General features: G+C 58.4%; 2 protein-coding genes across 2 annotated transcripts; one reads left to right on the top strand and one right to left on the bottom strand.

Moving 5' to 3' along the window:
* The first annotated feature begins 1,248 nt into the window (after positions 1 to 1,248).
* On the top strand, positions 1,249 to 8,721 carry RRP7A (ribosomal RNA processing 7 homolog A). Its single transcript, XM_036425473.2, has 7 exons — positions 1,249 to 1,338; positions 3,729 to 3,871; positions 6,081 to 6,206; positions 7,120 to 7,237; positions 7,517 to 7,614; positions 7,957 to 8,155; positions 8,544 to 8,721. Exons 1-7 carry the CDS (start codon positions 1,266 to 1,268, stop codon positions 8,627 to 8,629), a joined length of 843 nt encoding a protein of 280 aa, XP_036281366.1. The 5' UTR covers positions 1,249 to 1,265; the 3' UTR covers positions 8,630 to 8,721.
* Positions 8,722 to 8,922: 201 nt separating this feature from the next.
* Positions 8,923 to 22,653, bottom strand: SERHL2 (serine hydrolase like 2). The gene is made up of 12 exons (XM_036425470.2): positions 22,540 to 22,653; positions 21,536 to 21,685; positions 21,324 to 21,437; positions 20,987 to 21,028; positions 20,401 to 20,420; positions 19,910 to 19,984; positions 18,283 to 18,395; positions 17,656 to 17,735; positions 13,769 to 13,803; positions 11,651 to 11,733; positions 10,222 to 10,318; positions 8,923 to 9,358 (listed from the first exon to the last, which is right to left on the bottom strand). Exons 1-12 carry the CDS (start codon positions 22,541 to 22,543, stop codon positions 9,239 to 9,241), a joined length of 933 nt encoding a protein of 310 aa, XP_036281363.1. The 5' UTR covers positions 22,544 to 22,653; the 3' UTR covers positions 8,923 to 9,238.
* Positions 22,654 to 23,222: the final 569 nt, after the last annotated feature.

Raw genomic sequence — 23,222 nt, 5'->3', positions numbered from 1 at the left:
GAGCCAAACTGGTTTTGGCCCAGAACAGTCTTTGAAGAGAGTTGAAGGACTCATACTTCTGAGTTCAGACCTTAAACCACAAAGCTGCAGTAATGAAGACTGTGGTGTAGGGTAAGGATGGAAATATAGATCAGCCCTGGCCAGGGGGCTCAGTTGGTCCGAGTGTCATCCCAATCTGCCAATGTTTCGGGTTTAATCCGGTCAGGGCACATACAGGAAGAATCAGCCAGTGGGTGCACTGATAGGTGGAACAACAAATCAATGTTTCTCTCCCTTCCTCTAAAAAGTCCATTTTAAAATTTAAAAAGGTATATAGATAGATGAATGGGATAGAATGGAGAGTCCAGAAATAATGCCTCATCTATCTGATCATTTACTTTCAACTAGCGTGCCCAGATAGTTCAGTGGGGAAAGAATCATATTTTCAATAAATGGTTCAGCTCCGGCAGGTATGATTAAGTTGAATAAGTGTCACAACGAAAAGTTGCTGGTTTGCTGAAACCGGTTTGGCTCAGTGGATAGAGCGTTGGCCTGCAGACTGAAAGGTCCCATGTTGGATTCCAGTCAAGGGCATGTATCTTGGTTGCGGGCACATCCCCAGTGTGTGATGCTTCTCTCTCATCGATGTTTCTAACTCTCTATCCCTCTTCCTTCCCCTCTGTAAAAAATCAATTAAAAAAAAAGTTGCTGGTTTGATTCCCAGAGGCACATACCCAGGTTGTCGGTTCAATCCCTGGTTGGGGTGCATGCGGGAGGCGACAGATTGATGTTTCTCTCTCATATCGAAATTTCTCTCCCTTCTCCAAAATCAATTTTTTAAAAATTGAAAATGTTCATATTCCTTAAAATAAAATATTTCAAAGACAATTGGTTATCTACAAAAATATTCATCAAAATTAAAAACTGTGCTTTTTAAAATATATATATATTTTAAAATTTTTAAAACTGCTTTTTAAAAAAAATATATATAGATAGATAGATATAGATATTTATATATCTATATCTATCTATCTATCTATCTATCTATATATATATTGATTTCAGAGAGGAAGGGAGAGAGAAAAACATCAGTGATGAGAGATCACATCCCGGTTCAACCACCCGACCACGCCTTCATTTACTCGCACATTTATCTTATATTCTGACTATTTTGAGCGAGAAAGGAAGTGGCCCAAGAACCCCACGCAGCGTCGTTGTCATGGAAACACGCAGCTTCCAGCGCCGAACTACAACTCCCAGCAGCCCCGCGGTTTCCGGTCGGCAAGATGGTGGCGCGCAGGAGGAAGCGTGCGGCGCGGGACGCCGAAGAGGGGATTCCGAGCCCCCCGGGCTACTCAGGTGAGGGGCAGCTTAACGAGTGGGGGGCCGCGGGGCGGGTGCGGGGCGGCGGGGCGGGTGCGGGGCCTCCGGTCAGGTGAGGGGCCGGGCACAGCCAGGCTTTGCCCAGACTCGGCTCAGGGTCGCGGTGCCTGGCGGGTCGTGAGGCCCACGTGGCTCCTTGCAGACTCTCCCGGGAGGAGCCCGCTTTGGCCGGCGCCTCCCTGGCGGAACCCGCTGTCCCCACTGCCCCTGGGGGCGTGTCCTCCCCTTCCCCCTCGGGGAGCACGTCTACTGGCCACTCAGCTCTCACCGGGCGGGTCTGTGCCCAGCCCCTCCCTTTAGGCGCCACCAGTCTGCTCTCCGATCTGTAAGTCCTTCTCTTTGTTTGTAAGATGTTTGTATTGGTTTTTAGAGAGGGGAAGGGAAACAGAAACATTGAGGTGCTGTTTCTCGCAGGCTCCTTATGGGATCAGCCTGCAGCCCGTTTCCCCCCGCATGCGCCCTGCCCTGGGAGTTGGACCCACAACCTCCGGGTGTGTGCGCGGGAGGAAGCCCAACCACTGAGCCAAACCGGCCGGGGCTAAGTCAGACTTCAGTCAGACTTTGCTTCACACTCTGACCTCTAGTCCCCCCACCCCCACCCCAATCTCTCCAATGGCTAACGTTAGGCTTAAAGCAAAACTCAAACTTGTTACCATTGAAGGGGGAGGAAGAGAGGGACAGAAGCACCAGTGATGAGAGAGAATCATTGAATGTCTGCCTCCTTCACTCCCCACCTGTGACCTCGGGGCCCGACGTGACTTTAGCTCTGGCTTTCTGTGCCCCCGAGGCAGCAAGCTCTTCCCACCTCAGGGATTGTGCTCTGGCTTCGGCCCCTTCTCCGAGTTCCTCCATCAGCTGTGCCCTGACTGCTGCCCGCCCGCCCGCCCGCCCTGTGCCATTCCCTTCCTCCAAGAAGCCTTCAGGATGGTTCCCAAGGCCTCTGCCTCCGGCACCCTGTGCTGCCTCCCGTTTCTTTCTTTCTTTCTTTTTATTTAATTTTTTTATTAAATTATTATCTGTGTACATATTTTAACATTGCCCCCCCTCCCATACATACCCACCCTCACCAGAGTTTTGTGTCCATTGGTTGTACTTATATGCATGTATACAAGTCTTTCGGTTGATCTCTTATCTCCCCCAGATTTCCCTACCCTACTTGCTGTAATTTGACAGTCTGCTTGTTGCTTTACTGTCTCTGTATCTATCTTTGGGTTCATCAGCTTATAATGTTCTTTATTATCCACAAATGAGTGAGGTCATGTGGTGTTTCTCTTTCATTGACTGGCTTATTTCACTCAGCATGATGCTCTCCAATTCCATCCATGTTGCTGCAAATGATGAGACTTCCTTTTTTATGGCAGCATAATATTCCATCGTGTAGATGTACCATAGTTTTTTGATCCAATCATCTGCTGACAGGCACCTAGGCTGTTTCCATATCCTAGCAATTGTAGATTGTGCTGCTATGAACATAGGGGTGCCCATATCCTTTCTGATTGGTGTTTTAGTTTCTTGGGACATTATCCTAGGAGTGGGATTACTGGGTCAAATGGGAGTTCCATTTTCAGTTTTTTATTTAATTTTTAAAATTAAATTATTATCTGTGTACGTATTTTACCCTTGCTCCCCCCTCCCATACATACCCTCCCTCCCCAGAGCTGCCTCCCGTTTCTTCCCTGTGGGAGCAGCCTCAGTGTCTGCTTGCTCACTGTCTCCCCATCGCCCCGGGAGCTGCTGCCTGCAGCCCCCTGCTCTGTAGAAGGTGGTGGGAGGGACAGAAAACAGTCCCTAATTTTGTGAGAACTAAAATGTGCGGGAATATGAGCGATTATCCAATAACCCTCCGAACACAGAGGTAGGGCCGTAGGAGAAGCTGTGGAGCCGGAGCAGGTGGGTCTCACCTGGCAGATAGGACTCCTCGCAGGAAGTGAAGTGAAAACTTGCAGAACAGGCGGAGAGGGAGGGTTCTCTTTCCGGTAAAGGGTACAGGTATGTGAGGAACAGAGGGAAGGCCAGAGTGGCCTGCCAACTGCAGGGGGGGGGGGTGTAGGGAGTGAGAAAAGGCCTCAGGTGGACCTCCAGCCACAGGGGGTTCAGTGTTTACCTCATGAGCAGCAGCAACAAATTTCCTCTTGCTTCACTCCCCACCTGTGACCATTGTCTCCTCCATTAGCTCGGGGGTAGAGGGGCTCCTGGGCAGATCCTGGCTGCCTACTGTGATAGACTGAAGCACCTGGCACAGGTCTTGCCTAGAGGAAGGGCTCAGGGAAGGAGGGGGGGGGGGGGTGGACAGGCAGATGGGACTAGAAAGGGGCAGCCTGATTCTGACTTTCACGTCATCCTTTCCTGCCCCGTTTTCCTTCCAGCCATTCCAATCAAGTTCTCCGAAAAGCAGAAGGCTTCCCATTACCTGTACGTGAGAGAGCACAGAGTCCGAGAAGGCACCAAGTCTTCCTGGCCTCAGAAGAGGACCCTCTTTGTCCTCAATGTGCCCCCTTACTGCACCGAGGTGAGCTGGTACCTGGGAGGCAGCTGCGGCTGGGATGGGGCTCCGGGCAGAGCTATGCTTCACTGCCCCCACCAAGGCCTTAGTGGTGAGATGGAGACAGCTAACTGAAGCCCCAAGGCAGGAATCCAGAGGGCACCTCTCTCCTGACAGGAAAACTGCTTTTTAACGATCCATTTTTACTGATTTCAGAGAGGAAGGGAGAGGAAGAGAGGGACAGGAGCATCAGTGAGGAGAGAGAATCATTGATTGTCTGCCTCCTGCACTCCCCACACGAGGAGTCTGCAGCCTGGGCATGCGCCCTCACTGGGAAATGAACTATGACCTAGTTTATGGGTCGATGCTCAACCACTGAGCCACACCAGCCTGGCTTAAAGGGGTGTTTTTTAAAAATATTAATGCTGAGGAGCCCAAAGTTTTTTATTACTTAGAATTATTTCAGCTGCATGCTGTTTTACCCTGGTTATGAAAACAGTACATGTCCATAGGAAAAATGTAAGAAAATAAAATTACTTCTAAATCTATCCAGACATGTCTATTTTTTCTTCACAAAGTTGGTAAACTTAATATTATATAACTTTGCAGAAGAGAAACTGTTTCAAAAAAGAAATTAGTTTCTAAACGATTACAGTTTTAAATGTATTTTTTTTACTGATTTCACACATGAAAGGAGAGGGAGAGATAGAAACATCAGTGATGGGGTAGAATCATCTATTGGCTGCCTCATGCACACCCCACACTGGGGATCGAACCCATAACCCCAGCATGTGCCCTGGGAATAGAACAATGACCTCCTGGTTCATAGGTCAATGCTCAACCACTGAGCCATGCTGACCCGGCTAAACTATTATAACTAAAGAGAGAAAAAAAATCATGAAAAGGAGAGGGTGTCATTTTTAGCCTTTACTGAAGGCTAAACAGAAGCAGCATCACTCGCACCCAGAGATCCCTCGTCATCGTCCCCCCTTTCCCTGCCCCCAACCCAGGCTAGCCATCATCCTGATTTCAATAGCACAGGCTTCACTCTGTTTTTAAAAGGTGGATTGAGGCAGTAAAACTTACTTGGTTGACTCATAAAATCAGAATACTAGGAGTTACACCAAAAATGCCCCACCTATTCTTGCAATAATTTTTTTTTTTTTTTTTTTTTTACATTTAAAACACTTATTTATTGATTTTAGAGAGAGGAAAAGGGAGTTGATTCTTTTTTAAAAATATGTATATTTTAATGATTTTTTACAGAGAGGAAGTAAGAGAGAGAGAGCTAGAAACATTGATGAGAGAGAAACATCGATCAGCTGCCTCCTGCACACCCTCTACCAGGGATGTGCCTGCAACCAAGGTATACGCCTTGACCAGAATCAAACCTGGGCCCTTCAGTCCGCAGGCTGATGCTCTATCCACTGAGCCAAACCAGTTACAGCGGGAATTGACTTTTCTTTTTTTAACTTATCCCATCCCTCTCCCTCCCCAGGGTTGATTCTTTTTTTTTCTTTTTTTTAATTTATTTTTATAGAGGAAGAGAGAGGGATAGAGAGTTCGAAACATCCATCAGCTGCCTCTTACACATCAACTAAGGTACATGCCCTTGACCGGAAATCAAACCTGGGACCTGTCAGTCCGCAAGTCAACGCTCTATCCACTGAGCCAAGCCGGTTTCGGCGCCGGGGTTGATTCTTGATGTGCCCTGACCCACATCGAACCTGCAACCTTGGCAGATTAGGACGATGCTCTAACCAACTGAGCTAGTTGGCCAGGGTTCCTAGTAATTTAAAAAAGAAACTTAGAACCTAATTCTTCTTCCAGTCTCATTACCCAGAGAAATTGATAGGAAAGGCTAATCTTCAGCAAGAGGTACTTTCCAAGTGAGAAATCCCTTCACTTTGGTGAGAAAGCCATGCGTTGGGGCATATGCTCCCACAGGATCCTGTCACAAAGCCAGAAAGCTTACACCTGAATTCTGTCTCCCCCCTCCTGAGGCCCTGGCCAGTGGCGGGGTGGCTTCGTACTCCCCGGGTTTAACGTGTCAGTTGACTAGGTTTTGTCTCAGGCCCTGGGAAGAGAGGATTTTAACCTCCGTGCTGAGGCCGGGGCTTGCCCAGACCCTCCCTGCGTGTCCCCGGCTGGGGCAGACATGGGACCCCGGATCTCCAGGGGGAGGGAGGCTCCTGGAAGGGCCTGCAGGCCTCACACTGTGCTCGCTCCGCCTCAGGAGTGCCTGGCCTGCCTCCTCTCCCCCTGTGGCCCCGTCCAGTCCGTGGAATTGCAGGGGAAGCCCGAGCTCACCGAGAGTGCCAAGGAGCCAAAGTCGAAGTTTTTTCACCCCAAACCTGTTGCGGTGAGCCTCCGTTCCTGGGTCTGCAGCATGGGGGCAGGGTGAAGCTGGGTGGCAGTGGGACTTTCCGGGCCTGCCCTATGGCATGTGGCCCAGGAGGGCTGGCAGGTAGACCGCTCCACTCCTTACCCCAGGCTTGCCACCTCCTTTAGCTTCCTGCTGCCTCTTTCCAGGGTCCTGAAAGCCCAGGGTCCATCTCTGCGCCCAGCCTGAGGGCCTCCCTGAGCCCCACTGTCATGTCCCTGTGGCCTGGGGCCCACGCCCCTGCTGCAGTGGAATTGGAACTAGTCCGCGCCCTGTGCGTCTGTCCGTTCCTGGCCCGGGGTCAGCACGCTGGTCCCCGTCCCTCCCATATGGAAGAACGGCCTGTTGGGAAAGGGCACAGCGGGGATCTGGGGGCTCAGGCGGGGATCTGGGGGCTCAGGCGGGGATCTGGGGGCTCAGGCGGGGAACTGGGGGCTCAGGCGGGGAACTGGGGGCTCAGGCGGGTACATAGGGGCTCAGGCGGGGAACTGGGGGCTCAGGCGGGGATCTGGGGGCTCAGGCGGGGAACTGGGGGCTCAGGCGGGGACCTGGGGGCTCAGGCGGGGATCTGGGGGCTCAGGCGGGGAACTGGGGGCTCAGGCGGGGAACTGGGGGTTACACAGTGGGTAACTAGGGGCTCAGGCTGATACCTAGGGCCACAGGTGGGTAAACGGGCTCAGGCGGGTAACTAGGGGCTCAGTGGGTAACTGGCACACGGCCTTCCCCCCTGTGGATTAGGACAACCTCCTGGTGATCTTCATGGTCAGGGACAGCCCTGCACATCTCCGCTGGTCCAGTGACAAGTCAGGCTGAGGGCAGGGGTACCCCACATGCCGGGCGTGAGTGGTGGGAGACGGGAAGGCCCAGCGCGGTGACGTCTGCCTCCCTCCAGGGCTTCCAGGTGGCCTACGTGGTGTTCCGGAAGCCGAATGGGGTGTCGGCTGCCTTAGCCCTGAAGGGCCCTTTGCTGGTCTCCACAGAGAGTCGCCCCGTGAAGAGTGGCATTCACAGTCAGTGCTGCTGGGGGATGGGGTGCCCCTTCCCGGGCCCTGGGTGGGGGGGGTCCTTGTGAGGCAGCGTCGCTGTGTTCACTTGCCCTGAGAGCTGCGTGTGGGCGGCCTGAGCCTGGCATTGGGTGGGCACGGGGGGGGCAGCTTGTGACCACCAGAGCCTTCCCCACCAAACGCTGGCCAGTCTCCGTCCCTCTGGCCCGTGTGCGAGGAGCCAGCTGGCGGCGGTCCTGGGTGGCCCGCAGGCGCCTGAGGAGGCTGCCTCGCTCCCGCCCTCAGAGTGGATCAGTGACTACACAGACTCCGTGCTGGACCCGGAGGCCCTGCGAGTGGAAGTGGACACATTCATGGAGGCGTACGATAGGAAGATGGCTGAGGTGGGCTTCCCGGGGCCGCACCTCACTGGTGCTGTGGGGAAGGCGGTGCCATGGGTGCGGGGGGCTCCTGAGGGGGTGGGGAGGCCGCTGACCTGGTCACCGAGGGAATCTAGACGTCCCTTTCCCTGCTGAGTCTTGGTCTCCTCATCTGCTGGCGTCTAGTCGCTAGGTCTGCAGAGGGGACAGTCCAAGGCTGGAGGAGGCAGCAGCGTTGGCATGTCTCCCCCCACCCCCCACTCAGGCACCCACACTGCTGGGGCGGAGTGTGCCCAGGTTCTTCCCAACAGGCTCCCTTGGCTGCAGGCGGGTCCCCGGCGCCATCACAGGGTCATGTGCTTGCAGGAGGAAGCTAAGGCCAAGGAGGAGGAAGGGGTCCCGGACGGTGAGGGCTGGGTGAAGGTGACACGCCGTGGCAGGCGGCCCGTGCTGCCCCGGACGGAGGCAGCCAGCCTGCGGGTGCTGGAGAGGGAGAAGCGGAAGCGCGCCCGCAAGGAGCTGCTCAACTTCTACGCCTGGCAGCACCGCGAGACCAAGATGGAGCGTAAGGGCGCGCCCCAGCCCCTCGGCCAACCCTTAGGCCAGGAGCCTTGAGCCCCAGCTGCCTGGGCAAGGCCTGTCGCCCAAGGTTCCCAACAGCTTTGGGTTTGGACCCCAGCCAGCAGCACTAGTGTGCGGGTCCCACTTTGGTCCCTAGAGGTCGCTGTGGGGTGCTCTGGGTTACTTAGGGCAATGGAGGCACCTGGGGTGAAGGACCCACAGCCAGACCCCTGAGCATTTGTGCTGGGGCCAGACTGCAGGAGGGGGGCCTTGGGTGCAGAGGCTGCTATGGAGAGTGTGGGTGTGGCCAGGCGGGCTCATGTGGGGCAATGGGGTGCAGCTCCCAGGGGCATGTCTGATTTTGGCTGTTCCCCTTCCCTCTCGCGCCCCAGATCTAGCGCAGCTGCGTAAGAAGTTCGAGGAGGACAAGCAGAGGATTGAGCTGATGCGGGCCCAGCGCAAATTCCGTCCCTACTGAGCCGCACGGTCAGGGTGGTGGGGTGGCCAGCGAGGACACAAAGGCCTGGAGGCTTCCAGACTGCCCGGGCCTGGAAGCTGCCCCCTTCGGACAGCTTCAAGCCAGGAGCTGGGAAGCCAGCCCTGCAGGAGGACTGGGCTCTCAGGAGCCACTGGCCCAGGAAGTGGTTCTTTCTGCTCCTGTCTCCTCCCAGACGGTCCGGATCTTCCGCCAAAAGCTAAGTGTCCGCCATGTTCGCCCCTTACCCCTCAGTTGCCACACTCCCGCCCCCGTGAACGCCTCAGAGGCAGCGAGAGAGAGAAGAACAATTTATTCATCCAGGCGGCACAGCAAAGGCTGCAAGAACTGCTGGCGGTGGCCTCTCCAGTCCTTCCTGCTCCAGCTCCCTGCGCTTTCCAGCCACAACACTGACAACCCGGATCCACACACCGTCTCCCCTTAGAACTCACAAATGTTGGAGACAAATCTCACCCCACACCTCTGCTCTGCCAGCTCATGCTGCCCAATACCAGTGAGGCCTGGCCCCATTGTGCCTGGCCTGGCTGGGACCCGGAGCTGGGCGTCCGGTGGCGAGTGGTGAGCACAAGGTCTCTGGCCCCAGGCCCAGGGCTACGGACTGGCTGGGATCCTGTTCCCGCTCTGTAAGAAGGAGCCAACGACACTGGCCACGTGATCCGGTTGGTTCATGTGGACGTAGTGGTTGCCTGGAACTTCCACATACTGGAACCGCTGGGAAGGGAGGGACAGGCGGTGACGGGTGGGCCAAGTGGAGGCTCCAAGGGCCCCTCTGCTGGCTTTCCCGGGGTCTAGGGCCTCCCTGAGGTGGTTCAAAGTGACCCTGGGTGATTCAGGCCCGCCTGGGAGAAGAACCAGCAGCTTTTCACACGCTGCTCCTGCTGGGAGGTGATTCAGGCCCGCCTGGGAGAAGAACCAGCAGCTTTTCACATGCTGCTCCTGCTGGGAGGGAGCCGCCCCTGGCCACCCAGCCACCCACAGGCTTCCGGTTTCCGGGGTCAGGTGTGCGTGGGGGAGCGCCGACCGTTTCCTGCCCGGTGCTCCTCGGGGACAGTCACAGCACAAGGCCCAGCCTCCTGCTTGGGGGCCCACCCCCACCTGCAGCCAGCACCCAGTGAGGGGATTGGCCATCTGTTCCCATTGGGACCTTAGGAAACTGGGATGCCCGGTGGGTGTGAGGACAATAAAATCGGGAGAGTCTGCCAATAACAGTCTATTCTGTGCCGATGTACATGTGACCACAGCTCGAGTGAGGCCTGGTAGCTCCCGGAGGGTCACCTGGTGGACCTGGTGCTGAGCCAGACCAGGGGCCCCTGTGCAGGAAAGCTGGCTTCTCTCAGTGGAGACTATTAGCCTGTGGACTGAAGGGCCCCAGGTTCAATTCCAGTCAAGGGCACACACGGGTTGCAGGCTCAATCCCCAGTTGGGAGTGGGCAGGAATTAGCTGGTCAGTGATTCTCATCAATGATGCTTCCATCCCTCTCCCTTCCTCTCTGATACCAAAGAAAGAGGTAGCATGGCGGAACGCAGAGGGCATGATGCCCTGTCTCCCCAGCCCCCCTGAGCCCCACACCTACCTCTCCCAGGGCGGATTTCAGCGTGTCAGTCATGAAAAGCAGCGGCCCCTTGTCAGAGTCCTTCTCTCTCCTCACGTCATAAAATCCTTCAGTTGCTCTGGAAAGCAAGAAAGCAGGGCTCATGTCTGGTGCGCTTCCAGCAGTGCCCTGCACCCTGGCCTGGTACCCCCCTCCTCGTCCACAGCTGGGTGCCAATGAGTTCAGTTTAAGTCAGGATTCAGGCACTCAGTACCCACCGCACTAGAAGTCCCAGTTAGCCATGGTCAGCCAGTGGATGTAGAGCCAGTGAACGGCTTGAGTCCGCACTTTTTCTTTCTTTTAATTGATTTTTAGAGAGAGGGAACTATCAATTAGCTGCCTCCTGCATGCTCCCTACTGGGGATCCATCCCTGGGTATGTGCCCTGAGGGGGGATCAAACTGGCAAACGTTGGTACATGGGTTGATGCTCAACCACTGAACTACACTGGCCAGGCTTTCTTTAAAAAAAAGAAAAAGCTTTACTAAGATAATTTTACCCACTTTAAGTGCATAATCCCATGGTTTTCAGTATCTTCAGATGTGCAACCACCAGCAGTCAATTTTAGAGCATTTTCATCACAAAAGAAATCCCAGCCTGTGTCCTCCCACACACACTGCAGGTCTAACCGATGTGCTGCCCCTTTCCCTGCCTGGGCTTGTGGGGGAGGGGAGTTCAGTGGTGTGGACTCCCGCTGGCTTCCATGGAGCCCAATGCTTTCAGGGTCCCTCTGTGCTCTGGCATGTGTCAGTGCTTCCTTTTTAGGGCTGAAACAGCTACTGGAGGGCGGGCATCAGGGCTGCCCCACCTTGGGGTGGTCATGAGGAATCTACACCATCATGCACAGTGTGGCCTCACTGGGACCTGCACCTGGAGTGCGACTGCCCAGCCAGAGGGCCCTGTGGTAACTGCTTGAGAGACGCCAGACTGTGCCAGTGCGGCCCCACCACTGGACAGCCCCATCACTGTGGGCTCGGGCTCTGGCCTTCCTGCCCACCATACTGGTGGGTGTGCAGGGTGTGACTGCGTGTCTGAGTGGGTGCTATGTGGAGCCTGTGCTGGGCACCAGAGACAGGTGTCCCTGGGTCACATCCTGCCTTGGGCGTGGGCGGTGCAGGACTGCAGTGTGTGTGGGGGTGGCATCTAGGCCACATTAAAGGATGTTCCAGTGGTGAGACCCTGAGGTGCGGGCTGGGGGAGAAAGGCAGCCAGGAGCGGCAGCAGAGTCCTGGGAAGGGAGGGGCCCAGGTGCTGCAGGGTTGGGGTGTCCTCCACAGTCACCTGTTGGAAGGCCTTCCTGCCAGGCACTAGCTGCCGAGGGCTTCCCCAGCCTGGGCAGTGGGGGGCTGGGACCTCTCCCTGGGAGACCTGCAGGTTTCCGCGCTCACTGTGTGGCTGCTGGGCTGACTTACTTGATGAGCAGGACGTGGGCCTGCAGCTTCTTGATGGCGTGCTCACACAGCTCCTTGCTGATGAAGTCGAAGGTGTGCTCTGGCTGCAGAGACAGGAGCCACAGTGAGTCATTTCCGATCCTCACCGAGGAGGTTTTCCTCTTTCACATATATTGTCATTGATTTCAGAGAGGAGAGGAGAGAAACATCAGCGATGAAGGAGGATCATTGGTCAACGGCCTCCCACGTGCCTCCGACTGGGGACTGTGAGCCAGCAGTCCAGGCATTCCTGACAAGGAACCAAACCGTGACCTTCTGGTTCGACTCCTGGATGAGCTCAACCATTGAGTCACACTGGTGAGCATTAAATAATATATATTTTATTTAATATAAATAACGCAGGACATTTTATTCAACTGGCTGACAGTGGACAGAGCATTGGCCTGGGGACTGAAAGGTCCTGGGTTCAATTCTGGTCAAGGGCATAAGCCCAGGTTGCTGACTTGATCCCCAGAGTGGGGTGTGCAGGAGGCAGCCGATCAGTGACTCTCACTCATCACTGATGTTTCTATCTCTCTGAAATCATTAAAAACATTTAAAAAAATACATATTGCGTATATTTGAGAGAGAAACATCAGTGTGTGAGAGAAACACCAATGGGTTGCCTCCCATACGCACCCCAACCAGGGATCAATTCTCCAACCTGTGTGTACACCCCGACCAGGAATCTAACAGTGACCCTTCAGTGCCTGGGACGACACCCCGACCCACTGACGCCCTGGCCAGGCACCGGGCTCTGCTGAGGGTGTGAGACCTGCCTCCTGAGGCCCTGGGAGCCTGGTGGGGCGTCTCACCCACCTGCCCCAGGACGGAGCCCAGGGCCCAACCACACGCCTTCCCGACAGGCCTCTGCACAGGCCGCAGGCTCTTCCCCTAAATCTCTGTGGGCTCCCGGCTGCCCATCCGGGCGGTTTCCCAGACTCACAGCCGGTGTGGCCCTGTGACTGAGGCAGAGGTCTGCCTCCTGGGCCTGGATTGGAGGTCTCGGGGGTGGCCCCTCCCCCTGCCTTTCCTGGGCCACAGGCTGCCCTCCGTGCTGCCTGGATGGCAGCGCAGCCCTCCTGCCTGCTCAGACAGTTGCCTGAGACGTTGGCTTGAGACCGAGTGCAGAAGGAGTCCCCTCGATGCCCAGTCCCTGCTGGCCTCCGACACAGCCCTGCCCACCTCTGACCATGACGGTGTCTAGGCCTGTGTGCCCCAGGCAGCCTGCCGCGGGCCTGTGGGCCGGAAGGGGAGCCGGTCCACACTGGACGCGCCGCCGCTGGCTCGCACACTGGCCTTGGGAGACAACGGGAAAGAAGGCCGCTGCCTAGTGCTTCACGGTGACTGTGGGCTGGGCGGTCACCGGGGACTCACTGAGCTAAAGGTGTTCAACGCGACCAGACCTGTTTCTCTTCTGTTAATGTGGCTGCTGGGGAGGCGCACTTACGGGGGCTCCGTCATCCTTCCGTCAGGGCTGGGCTCTAGTGTGAGCCTCTGCGGGCCCCGGGTCTCCTGTGTCCGAGCTCCGCGCTCAGCCCGACAGGGCCCAGGGTACTCGGTGGGTTAATTCCCAGGCTCCCCCAGGGACCCACTGACTCAGAGTTCAAGGCCGTGGACACCATTCCTATGAGCACACGCCGGCCACAGCCCGCACACCCTGCCCTGCTCTGCCCGGCCCTGCCAGCACTTCCTGCTCCCCGGACTGAGGCAGCCTGGTGCTCCCACAAGAGCCCGTGCCCTCCCGGGTGGAGGAGTGGCCGTGCAGGGGGCATTCTCAGCCATAAAGGAACACGCCCTGACACAGGTACAACACGGTGACCCGGAGGACTGATCTCAGTGAATGAGCCAGACCCAGGCCACACCCGCTGACTGCACGGACAGCAGGTGGTTCGGTGCTGGGGGCAGGCGTGGCTCCTGGGGAAGGAGTGCACATGGGGAGATGAGGATGCTGGGAGTGATGGCTGCCTGGCATCAGGAATTGACTTGATGCCGCTGAGTGGTGTTCGTACAAATGGCTGCCGGGATAGATACTGTGCTGTGGCATCTCACCCCAGAGAGGCCGCCGGAGCGGGGAGGGAGGGAAGGCAGGGCACTCACCAGGGCGATCCTCCGGTCTCTGTTCAGCACCAGGCCTGGGAGGGAAGCAGATGGTGCCGTCAGGGGGCGGCCTCGCCCCTCTGCCCTGGGCGCCTGGCCCTCCCGCCAGGGCTCACTCCTTCAGCCGGGCCTGGCAGGGACCATCCCCGACCGCCCCTTAGGGTTCAGCTGGGGCAGAGCTCGTCCACCGGTGCCTCCCTGGCACCTCGGGGGGTAGCACAGAGGATGGACGTAGGAACAACTCCCTCCTGGCCTCAGAGCCTCCGAGGACGTTAGTGACCCTGCGGGTCTTCACACACCAAGACGTCCCCACAGTGAACGATCACCGCCCCTCGTCCAAGGGAAACGGAGCCCAAAGGAAGGCTGGAGCAGCCCAGAGGTTGGCGAGTGGTCCCGGCTCCAGGCCGAGCCCGGGTTCTCGGCTGCAATCCCGAAGGTGGGCAGCTCGGGCTCACCAGGATGGCGGATGCCATGTTAAGCCGCACCTGGCAGCGTCCTCTGGAGAAATGGCTGCAGGGAGGGCCGGGTAGGGTAGCACAGCTGGTTAGAGGTTGTCTGGTTTTGCCAAGTTTGTGGATTTGATCCCCGCTCAGGGCACATACAAGGACCAACCAATGAATGCATAAGTGGAACAAGGAATGTCTCCTCCTTCTCTCTCTAAAATTAATTTTTCAAAAACTGAAAAATCAATCGACCCATGAATGCATCGTCCATCAGTACCCACTGCGTTGTAGAACTTCCTGTGGTGGTTTAGACAGCAAATAAACTAAACTCTGTGAGGAGCGTCTTTTGTCCTGATATGTGGTCTGTGAGCCCCGTTCCTTTAAGGCCAGCCCTGGAGTGTCCTGGGTGACAGGAGGGAGGGTCCCTGAAAGATAAAGTCGGGCTCCAGGGAGCAGGAGGCTGGGGATCCAGTTAGTCAGTCTCGCCTGTGGGGTGAAACCTCCACACAGGCCCTTGAAGCTCAGCACCTGACCCAAGAGGCAGGCCAGGGAGCAGCGCAGGTGCGGGAGGAGGCAGGTCTGTGAGCCCCAGCCCTGGCCCGCGCAGCTGCCATCTGACCGGGCCTGGGCTGTGACCTTTACAGTGAACCCGGGGTGGGCAAACGTTTTCCTGAGCTCAGCCATTCGAGGAAATTACTGAACCTGAAGGTGTGGGAGTGCCAGTTCTAGCCAGTTGGTCAGAGAACAGGCGACAGCCTCGTGTGAGCATCTGAAGTGGGAAGGATGCCCTGGGCCCTTCCTCTCTGGCCTCAGTTTCCTCATCTGCAAGCGCAGGGGGCTGTGGCCCTGAGGCCCCTGCTGCAGCCCTGGGCTGGGGCAGGAGGCAGCAAGGCTGCTGGGAGCAGACAGCACCAGGGGGCCTGGGCAGGGGCTTCTGACTGCTAAGGAGGCCCAAGTTCAAAGGTAAGAGAATAAACCTCAGAAAACCTTTCAGCCCACTCCTCCCTCGCAGGCCTGCCAAGGCCAAGCTCGCAGACTCGCCATCAGTGCCACTCACGTGGGGGGCGGGCCCTGCCAGCAGCTGCTGCCGTGGGAAACCCAGTGTTGCCAGGTCTTCCCATTTTTCAACAGGAACTGGGAATTCCATTTCCACAAAACCTTTCTGTTTCATACATGAACAACCTGTTCAAAATCCCCTCCAGGCCAAATTTGGGGGTCCAAACTCCATGAGCAAAACCAACCCTGCCTGCAACCCCAGGGCCACGCAGCCTGTGGGCGGGGCTGCGGTCACTAGGGAACCAGAGCTGGGTTCTCCCCTTCAGGCCAATCCCTGCAGCTGTTCCCAGAGGCCTAGGCCATCCCAGGCAGAAGGCAGATAAGAAGGTAGCCAGGGACCTGCCCTCCCCTCTGCTCACAGCCCGCTGCTTCTCCCACAGGCTTGGGGTACCTCTCCTCAGGGGCCACCTCCCTCCTGGATGTCCTGTGACCACGCCCTCACCTGCACCACTTTGCTCAGAAGTCACCTTCTCCAGAAGGCCAGCCCCGCCCCTTCTGCCTGAAGGTCTCACTACAAGCTCCGCCCACCCCTGCGCCTCTCCATGGCCACCATGCTCTGCATCCAGCTAGCTCTGGCTTCTCCAAGGAAGAGTGCGCACAGCCAAGGGCCACCAGAGAGCTAGGAAAGAGGCGTCCACAGTCTGTCACAGCCCTGCCAGCACTTGACCTTGGGTTTCTGGCCTCCAGAACTGAGAGGTAAGCCACCCAGTCTGTGGAATTGGTAACAGCAACCCTAGGCTGTGAACACAGAGTTCACAGGTCAGGTCCAGGGATGGAGGCATCCCAGTCCCCTGGCCTGCTCCAAGACAGATGGTTGCTATCATGGTCTGGGATTGGGAGAGGGAGGATAGTAGCTCCCCCAATGTCACCATCCTGTGCCAGTGGCATCTGGGAACCTGCTCGGTCTTCTTTTAGGTTAACCAGGGGCCCAAAGGGCCACAACCACTGCAGAGGGGCTGGTCCCAACACTCTGGTCCAGCAACTGCCCCTCCACCCTCCTCCTCTACAGCCCCCCCCTCATCACCCGGATCAGTGTCTGTGCTCATCACTGCACGTGACCCTGGCCTGGCCTAATCGGCTCCATGCATCCCGATTAGCCCACTTCTGCTCCAGGGCCTTGCATCCGTGTGGGCACATCAGGGAGCCTGGCCCAGGCCCTCTGCCCTCGGCTCCCTCTTTCCAGGAGGATCTGCAGGGAGGTTCCAGGCAGAGCCTCAAATGGCAACTGATCATCCCCCAGCAGGCCAGACTGGAAGCCGAGGTCAGACAGTGCTGCGTCCTTTCCAGTCCGTTTACCTCTGGTTTTGAAATTTCTGGAAAATACAAGGGAACAGGCCTCTGGCTTCTCTTGAGCAACTGAAAATTCTGGCCAGACTGGGCCCCAGTTCCTCCCAAAAACAATGGGCTGGGCCTATTCCATAGCCCTCACCCCCTCTGCCCTCTCCCAGCAGCCAGTTCACTCCCCCACTTGCCCAGCGCCCAGGGCTTTGCTTCTTGGCCACTCAGTACTTGTAAGCTGGAGTCCCATTCAGCTGGCTCGGGTGGACACGAATTTCTCCAGAAAGGTTTCCTGCAGGCTGACCAGCAGCCCCTGCACCACGGATGAGCAGATGACTCCATCACATGGACAGTGTCACTGTGGGGGAGGGCTAAGGGCCGGCCTGATGACAGCAGCCCTGCAGCCTCGATTGCCTGCCTGCTTAGCCTTCATTGGGATTTTCGTGGTAGATACCATTAGTGGTCGAGTGATCTTGGGCGGACACATGTGCTTACACTGTCCTCTAGGCAAGGGCACCCGCGGATGAAGCCTAAGGATTCCAGCAAACACCCGGACCTGCAGGTGCACAGACTAGTTTGGGCAGGCCAAGGAACAATCAGGGGCGCCGCCCTCACTCCCCTGAGTCTCCCCTAAGTCAGAATTCGGTAAAAGGCAGGTGCCTTCCGCTCGCTCACTTCGCTTTTCTCAGAGCGTCCTCCTTACAAACTTTCCAGTCCAGTCCCGTGTGTCCCAGCAGTTTCCTGAAGGATCTTCACGGGAAGCAGACAACACGGGCCACGCTGCATCAACTCCACTCTCCGTTTGGAAACCTGTTGAAGCCACTCAGCCCCAGGACACCCTCCAAGCCTGGCCTCGGACACGGGCACCCACCACCAGCGCCCGCCCATGCCCCCGCAGGAGCGGCCTCGGGTGAGCAGCTCTGTGTCATGGCACAAGTCCCTGCGCCTTTCCAGCCTCAGTGTCTCCTTCTCCCAACAGGCTGAGCAGAGGGCAGTGGGGGAGTGACTGAGATCCTACTCGCACAGCACCCAGGGTCCAAGACAAGCTCAGTCACCATGGCTCCTCGCCAGGAGCAGTGCCCAGGAGCAGCTGGGGCGGTGAGCGCTTACCTGTGGGCACCTGGGTGGCTCCCCGCTGCAGCAGCAGCTTCCCGCACGGCTCGCCCACGTGACTGTTATTCTTCAGGAACCTGGGGAGACGGAGGCTGCTGGCTGCCTTGGGTCAGGAGGGGCTGATGGGAAGGAGAGAGGGCAGGGAAAGGAAGGCCACCCCGCGAGGACGCAGGCGGGTGCAGGGCGTGTTCACCTCCTTGGGGGTGGGTGTTCCCATTCCTCAGACACCAGATATTCCCGGGGGCCTGCCGCCCCGGCACAGACAGGTGCTGGAGGCACAGACGTGCCAGCCCTGCAGGCGCAGGGGTCAGGACAGGCGGCCAGAGGAAGTGCCATCTGGCTGAGGCCCAGAGGAGGAGGGCAGTGAGCCAGGTGCCAGGACAGGTCGGGGAGGGCGCAGGGGGAGCAGAGGTGCAAGGGGAGAGCGGGGCATCGCTGTGCAGGGGAGGATGCGAGGCGGATGCAGTGCAATGTGCCAGGGAGCCTGAGGGCCCAGTGGGCACAGAGAGAAGCAGGCTTGGTGTGGACTTGCCATTGAAGCTCCTTCCTCTGGCCCCGTGATTGGCTCCCTCCATGTCCCCCCCCCCCGTCTCCCTATGGCACCACGGCACCCATGGCACCCACCTCTGCAGCATCTCCTCCGGGCTGAGCACCCGCGAGGGCTCCTTGGCGGCCTGCTCCAGCAGCAGGGTGTGCTCTAGCGCCTTCCGCTTGTAGGTCAGCAGGTTCTCCAGCTCCTAAACATTCAGGGTTCTCTGGGCAGCACCCCCCATGTAGGCGAAGGGCCTGTACCCCTCTACCCCAGCCCAGGCTCTGCCCTCAGCAGCCCCTGGGGATGCCTTCTGACCCTGCTAGTGAGCCCTGGACCCAGGGCAGCTCCCGGCCTGGCCACACTGGCCCAGCTGCCTGTGGTGGGGACGGGGTGGGGAGAGGGACCTCGGTTCTAATGACAGCTGGAGGGGCAGCTTGGACAACGGAGGGAACATCTCAGGTAAAGGGCCATAAGGCAGGATCCAGCCAGTGGTGGGAATGATGCTTCAACCAGAATTTATCTGGTTCAGAACTGCTGTCACCAAATGGTGGCGGTGGGGAGACTGGTGGCGGCGGGGTGTGGGGGTTGGAGATGGAGCTCAGGGTTTCCAGCTTGCCCCTGAGTGCAGCCCTTTCCCTCCCAGCTCACCCTGGGAAGGGCCTGGAGTAGCAGTGGGGAGAGGGGGTAACTCTGAGAGTACAGGAGGACAAGCGTTCAGCAGCCCGGGCACGGGGTCTGTGTCCTCAGCGGAGCAGATCAAACAGCGAGCGCACAGCCACCCATCTCACGGGCCCTCAGGACGCCACGGGTTAGCAGCGAACGCTCCCTGAGCACTGGCTGTGCCGGATGGGCGAGTGGCCATAGCAAGGACACCATGGTTCCTGCCCTTATGGGGTTTATGGTCACTTAGCGGACAAGCACACTGGAGCTGACCAAGGAGCTGTGCCACAGCCGAAGCAGAGCCCTCAGAGCAGAGCAATGTCAGAGCTGCAGGGCGCCCCCAGGGCTCCGAGCCACTGGCCACGATGCCCTCCACCTCTGTGTATGCACTGATGCTCCACCCAACCGAGTCACATGGCCAGGGCCCACCCTCCTCCTTGTGAACAGCTGAGGACACTGAGGCCCAGCGAGGTGAAGGGACTGCCCAGGGTCACACAGCAGGCATGTGGGCTCAGTGAGGTCAGCACTGGCTGCTGTCACTGGTGGCGGTGGCGGAGGGGTCGGCACATTCCCCCTCAGTGCACACCCAGGGCTGCTGCGTCCTGTGTCAGGGCACACAGGCATTTGGCTGAGTGTGAGCACAGCGGGCTGGCCAGCCAGTGTGTCCAGAGCTTCCTCACCCACGGCTCCTGCTCTGTCTCAACCTTTGTTGGGCTGACCGGGCATTTGAAGGTCCCAGGACATATACGGGGTTTCCAAATCTAATAACAAAGGTCACCATGTTCCTTTTCCTTCCCACCAGAAGCAGTGTTGCAGCATAGCTCCATTTGTGTGTGTGTGTGTGTGTGTGTGTGTGTGTGTGTGAAAGAGAGAGAGAGAGAGAGAGAGAGAGAGAGAGAGAGAGAGAAAGAGAAAGAGAGAGAGAGAGGGAGGTAGAGGTGGACTCCTCTTATCTATCCTCTGCCACTCCCCCACCCCACTTCCCTGCTACCCACCAAAGGAGACAGTGCCCAGGGCCCGACCTGGGACCTGGGTCCCCCGTGACGGCCCCGTTCTTACATTAGAGTCCAGTGCAAAAGGGGTTGAGTCCAGCAAGATAAGTTTATCCACCATCTCGGGGAACATGCAGGCAAACTATGCGACACAAAAAGGGAAGAATGAGGAGGAGAGGAACTGGAAGGGAGAGGGACTCATACTTTTCCCTGGTGTTTCCTGACACGTCTCTCAGGCTGGGGCAAGGCTGCTGACCAAGGGGCCAGACAGAACCAGAGCTATCCCTCAGGGCACCTTCTCCCCTGCCCAACCAGTCCGCACCCAGCACCCAGCTCCAAGCCCCGGGGGTGGCTGCGTCCGGGCTTCCTGTTTGGCCAAGTGATTCCTGCTGGGATCTACAAAGCCAGCTGGCATAGCTAACAAACGCTCGTCCACAACTGGTGACCCCAAGGGGCCCTTCCTGTGCCAGGTAACTTCTTCCGCCTCCTGCTCTCCCCACCCCACTTGGAGGAGCAGCCAGGGTGGCCGAGGTGGTCACTGCAAAGCCTTCTACTCACCATTCCGCCCACAGTGCCACCTAGGAGACAAAAGGGCAGTGGGCTGGTGCTGCCCAGCAATCACACCGCACACCTTCCTCCAGCTCCTCCCACCTGTGTTTGCTGTCAAACTTGGGCTCCCTCCCTGGGACCAGCCTTCATCAGACCTGACCACCCAGGGGCCGTGCTCCCTCGTCAAATTGGGAGACAGCTGCCCGCCGATGGCTCAGTGGCTGGTTGGTGACCTATGAACCCGGAGGTCAGGGTTCCAATCCCAGTCAGGGCACAGCCTGGGTTCGATCCCCAGTGGAAGGGGGAGAGGGGGAGCGTGTAGGAGGCCGCAGGCCGATCAATGATTCTCTGTCATTGGCATTTCTCTCTCTCCCTTCCTGAAATCAATAAGAATATCTTTTTTGAAATCGGGAGACAACTGTCTACCGGGCCATATGTGCCTGAGCCCAGAGGCCACAGGTCCAAAGGTCAATGTTGATCGAACCCCTTCATTTCCCTTGACGTTCCCAGAAGTGCAGGGCAAAGGGCCCAGAGTACCCCCCCGCCCCCAGCAGCCCACCGCAGGCGCCCAGCGGGTCCAGGCCAGTGTACTCACCAAAACTGTGGCCCATGATGGAAAAGCGATCCCATTTCAAGGCTGAAAGCACAGAGCCAGGTCTGGGGGCCAGCCTTCCCCACCTCCGTCCCAGCCCCCGGGGCGCCCCCTCAGGAGACCAGGCTAAGGGGCCTGGGCTGCACTGCAGGGAGGGAGCCCGCAGGAGGAAGTGAGCCCTCCTGCCTGCCTCCTCCAGCTTCCCTGTCGCCATGGATGCGGGCAGAGCTGGGGCCTGACACAGGTCACCCCCAGGCCAGCCTTGCGTCCTGACTACCGCACTCACTCCCCAGTGAGAGGGGGTGCCCCGGCTCCCCAACACACACTGCCCCTTCCTCACCTGCCGAGACCCTCCGGATCTCGCCCACGAAGTTCTGATAGCGATAGGGAAGACCTGGGCTGTAATGGGAGGAGAGCCCATGACCCCCGAAGTCCATGGCCACGTAGTAAAAGTCTGGGATGGAGGGAAGAGGGCGGAGAGGTGTCTGGCTCGGCCTCTCTCCTGCTCACTCCCCCCAGCGCTGCCCCTGGCCCCCCTCCCGCCCAGCCCACCTCTTGGGAGGAGAGGGATGAGTGTGTCGAAGGTGTTGGCGTTGTCCAGCCAGCCGTGCAGGCAGAGAACCGGGGTGCCCTTCGGGGAGCCCCAGGCTTTGGTGGCGATGTGGCCCCAGGGCACAGCCATCTTCAGCTCGGAGAACAGACCTGAAGGAGCATGAGCTCAGTCCTGGAGCCGCACTCTGAGCCCTTGGCCTGGGCACAGCCCCCCACCCCCCTGATACCCAGGACTCCTGTGCTGGCCCCTGAGGTGACGGGCAGGGACCCCGAGGTGGGCTCCCGGAGGTGAGCGTGGGGATCCCCAGAGGCAGGGAAGATAAAAACTGGGTCACTGATTGAGGAAAACCTTGGAAGGGCTTCACCACAGAACTTTCTAGAATAGTCTGGGGGTTGGCTAGCTCTGGGCTCTGCCACTTGCTGCCTGTGCAACCTAGGGCAAAGTTATGAAAACCCAGCCTCGGTGTCCTTTTCTGGAAACCAGCGTAAACAGTAATAATAATAATAATAATAATAATAATAATGGGCAACATTTCCTGGGTCTTTACTGAGCTCAGGTAAGATGAAGGGGCCCATCGCCCACATCTTCCCGGTAAGTTGGACATTCATCCCTTCAGCCACACAAATATTAAGGTTGGTTCTTCATGTTGAGACCGGGAAACTGAGGCCGGGCAGGTGCAGCCCAGGCCCAAGGTCACAGGAGGGAGAGCTGGGGCCAGGCTTCAGCCAGGACGCGCTCACCGCCCGCCGGGGCCGCCTGCTCCACGCCCTGTGCCCTCCCACGGCGCTGGGGGTCCTGCCGCCCCGACTCCCGGGAGCTTCCCTGTCTAACGGGGACCCGGGGCCGCCCACCAACCACCCCGCGGGCGGGGCTGGGAGATGGGACGCGAGGGCGGGCGGCGAACCCCCTCCGCCCTCCGGGTCCCTGTGAGGGGTGGGCGGGTGGCAGCGCGCGAGAGGCCTCCCCATCCCCTCGGCCTGAGGGCCCCGGACGGTGTCCTCACTCATAGTCGCGTCCCTGATCCCGCGGCGGCCGTCGCTTTTGCTCTGGAGGTCGCTCCCAAGAGCATGGAAGCCTGTTCAGGCCCCGCCCCGGCCCGGCCCCGCCCCGGCCCCGCCCCACGAAGGCCCCGCCCCCGTCAGGCCCGGCCACGCCCCTGTGCTCGGCCCCGCCCTCGCCCACTTCCTGGCCCCGCCCCGCCCGGCTCCGGGCCCCGCCCGGCCTGCGGGCCCGTCAGGAGCGCGGCGCCCGCGGCGGGAACCGCAGTCGTCGTGGGAAGACGGTGAGCCGGGCCTGAGGCTCGATGGTCTCCAAAATTCCGGGCTCCGTCTGGCCGCGTCTCAGGAGTGGAGAAGGCTCCGCTGGGCACGTGGGTGATGGGATCCCGGCCCCTGGGCTGTGCAGCAGGGATCCGGGCAGACCCTGGACCTCGTGGGCCTGCACCTTAGGGCTGAGTGTGCGGTGACTTTGCTTAACGGCCACCGGGGGTGCACCGCGTTCCCACCGCGGCCTGGGCCCCGCAGTCAGCGCCTGGCAAGAACCAGCCTTAATGCTGGTTGTGGGGCTGACGGGATGAAGGGATGCGATGAGGGCTTGGAGGACTCCCCCCCAGGAGGAAGGGTTACAGACAATGGCATGAGCCTGAGAAGGATCTAGAGCAGGGGTTCCCAACCTCCTTTTGGCCAC

Source organism: Pipistrellus kuhlii, unplaced genomic scaffold (assembly GCF_014108245.1).
Source record: "Pipistrellus kuhlii isolate mPipKuh1 unplaced genomic scaffold, mPipKuh1.p scaffold_m20_p_81, whole genome shotgun sequence".
NCBI lineage: Eukaryota > Metazoa > Chordata > Mammalia > Chiroptera > Vespertilionidae > Pipistrellus > Pipistrellus kuhlii.
The sequence above is the reverse complement of the archived record's forward strand: the minus strand, read 5'-3'. Positions and strand labels throughout refer to the sequence as shown.

Coding starts and splice junctions, on each gene's coding strand:
- RRP7A (XM_036425473.2), top strand. CDS start 1,266: ATGGTGGCGCGCAGGAGGAAGCGTGCGGCGCGGGACGCCGAAGAGGGG. Junction 7,238..7,516: donor CGTGAAGAGTGGCATTCACA/GTCAGTGCTGCT, acceptor TCCCGCCCTCAG/AGTGGATCAGTGACTACACA. Junction 8,156..8,543: donor CCGCGAGACCAAGATGGAGC/GTAAGGGCGCGC, acceptor CTCGCGCCCCAG/ATCTAGCGCAGCTGCGTAAG.
- SERHL2 (XM_036425470.2), bottom strand. Junction 21,438..21,535: donor CATCCCTCTCCTCCCAAGAG/GTGGGCTGGGCG, acceptor CCTCCATCCCAG/ACTTTTACTACGTGGCCATG. Junction 10,319..11,650: donor GCCCACGTCCTGCTCATCAA/GTAAGTCAGCCC, acceptor CTTGCTTTCCAG/AGCAACTGAAGGATTTTATG.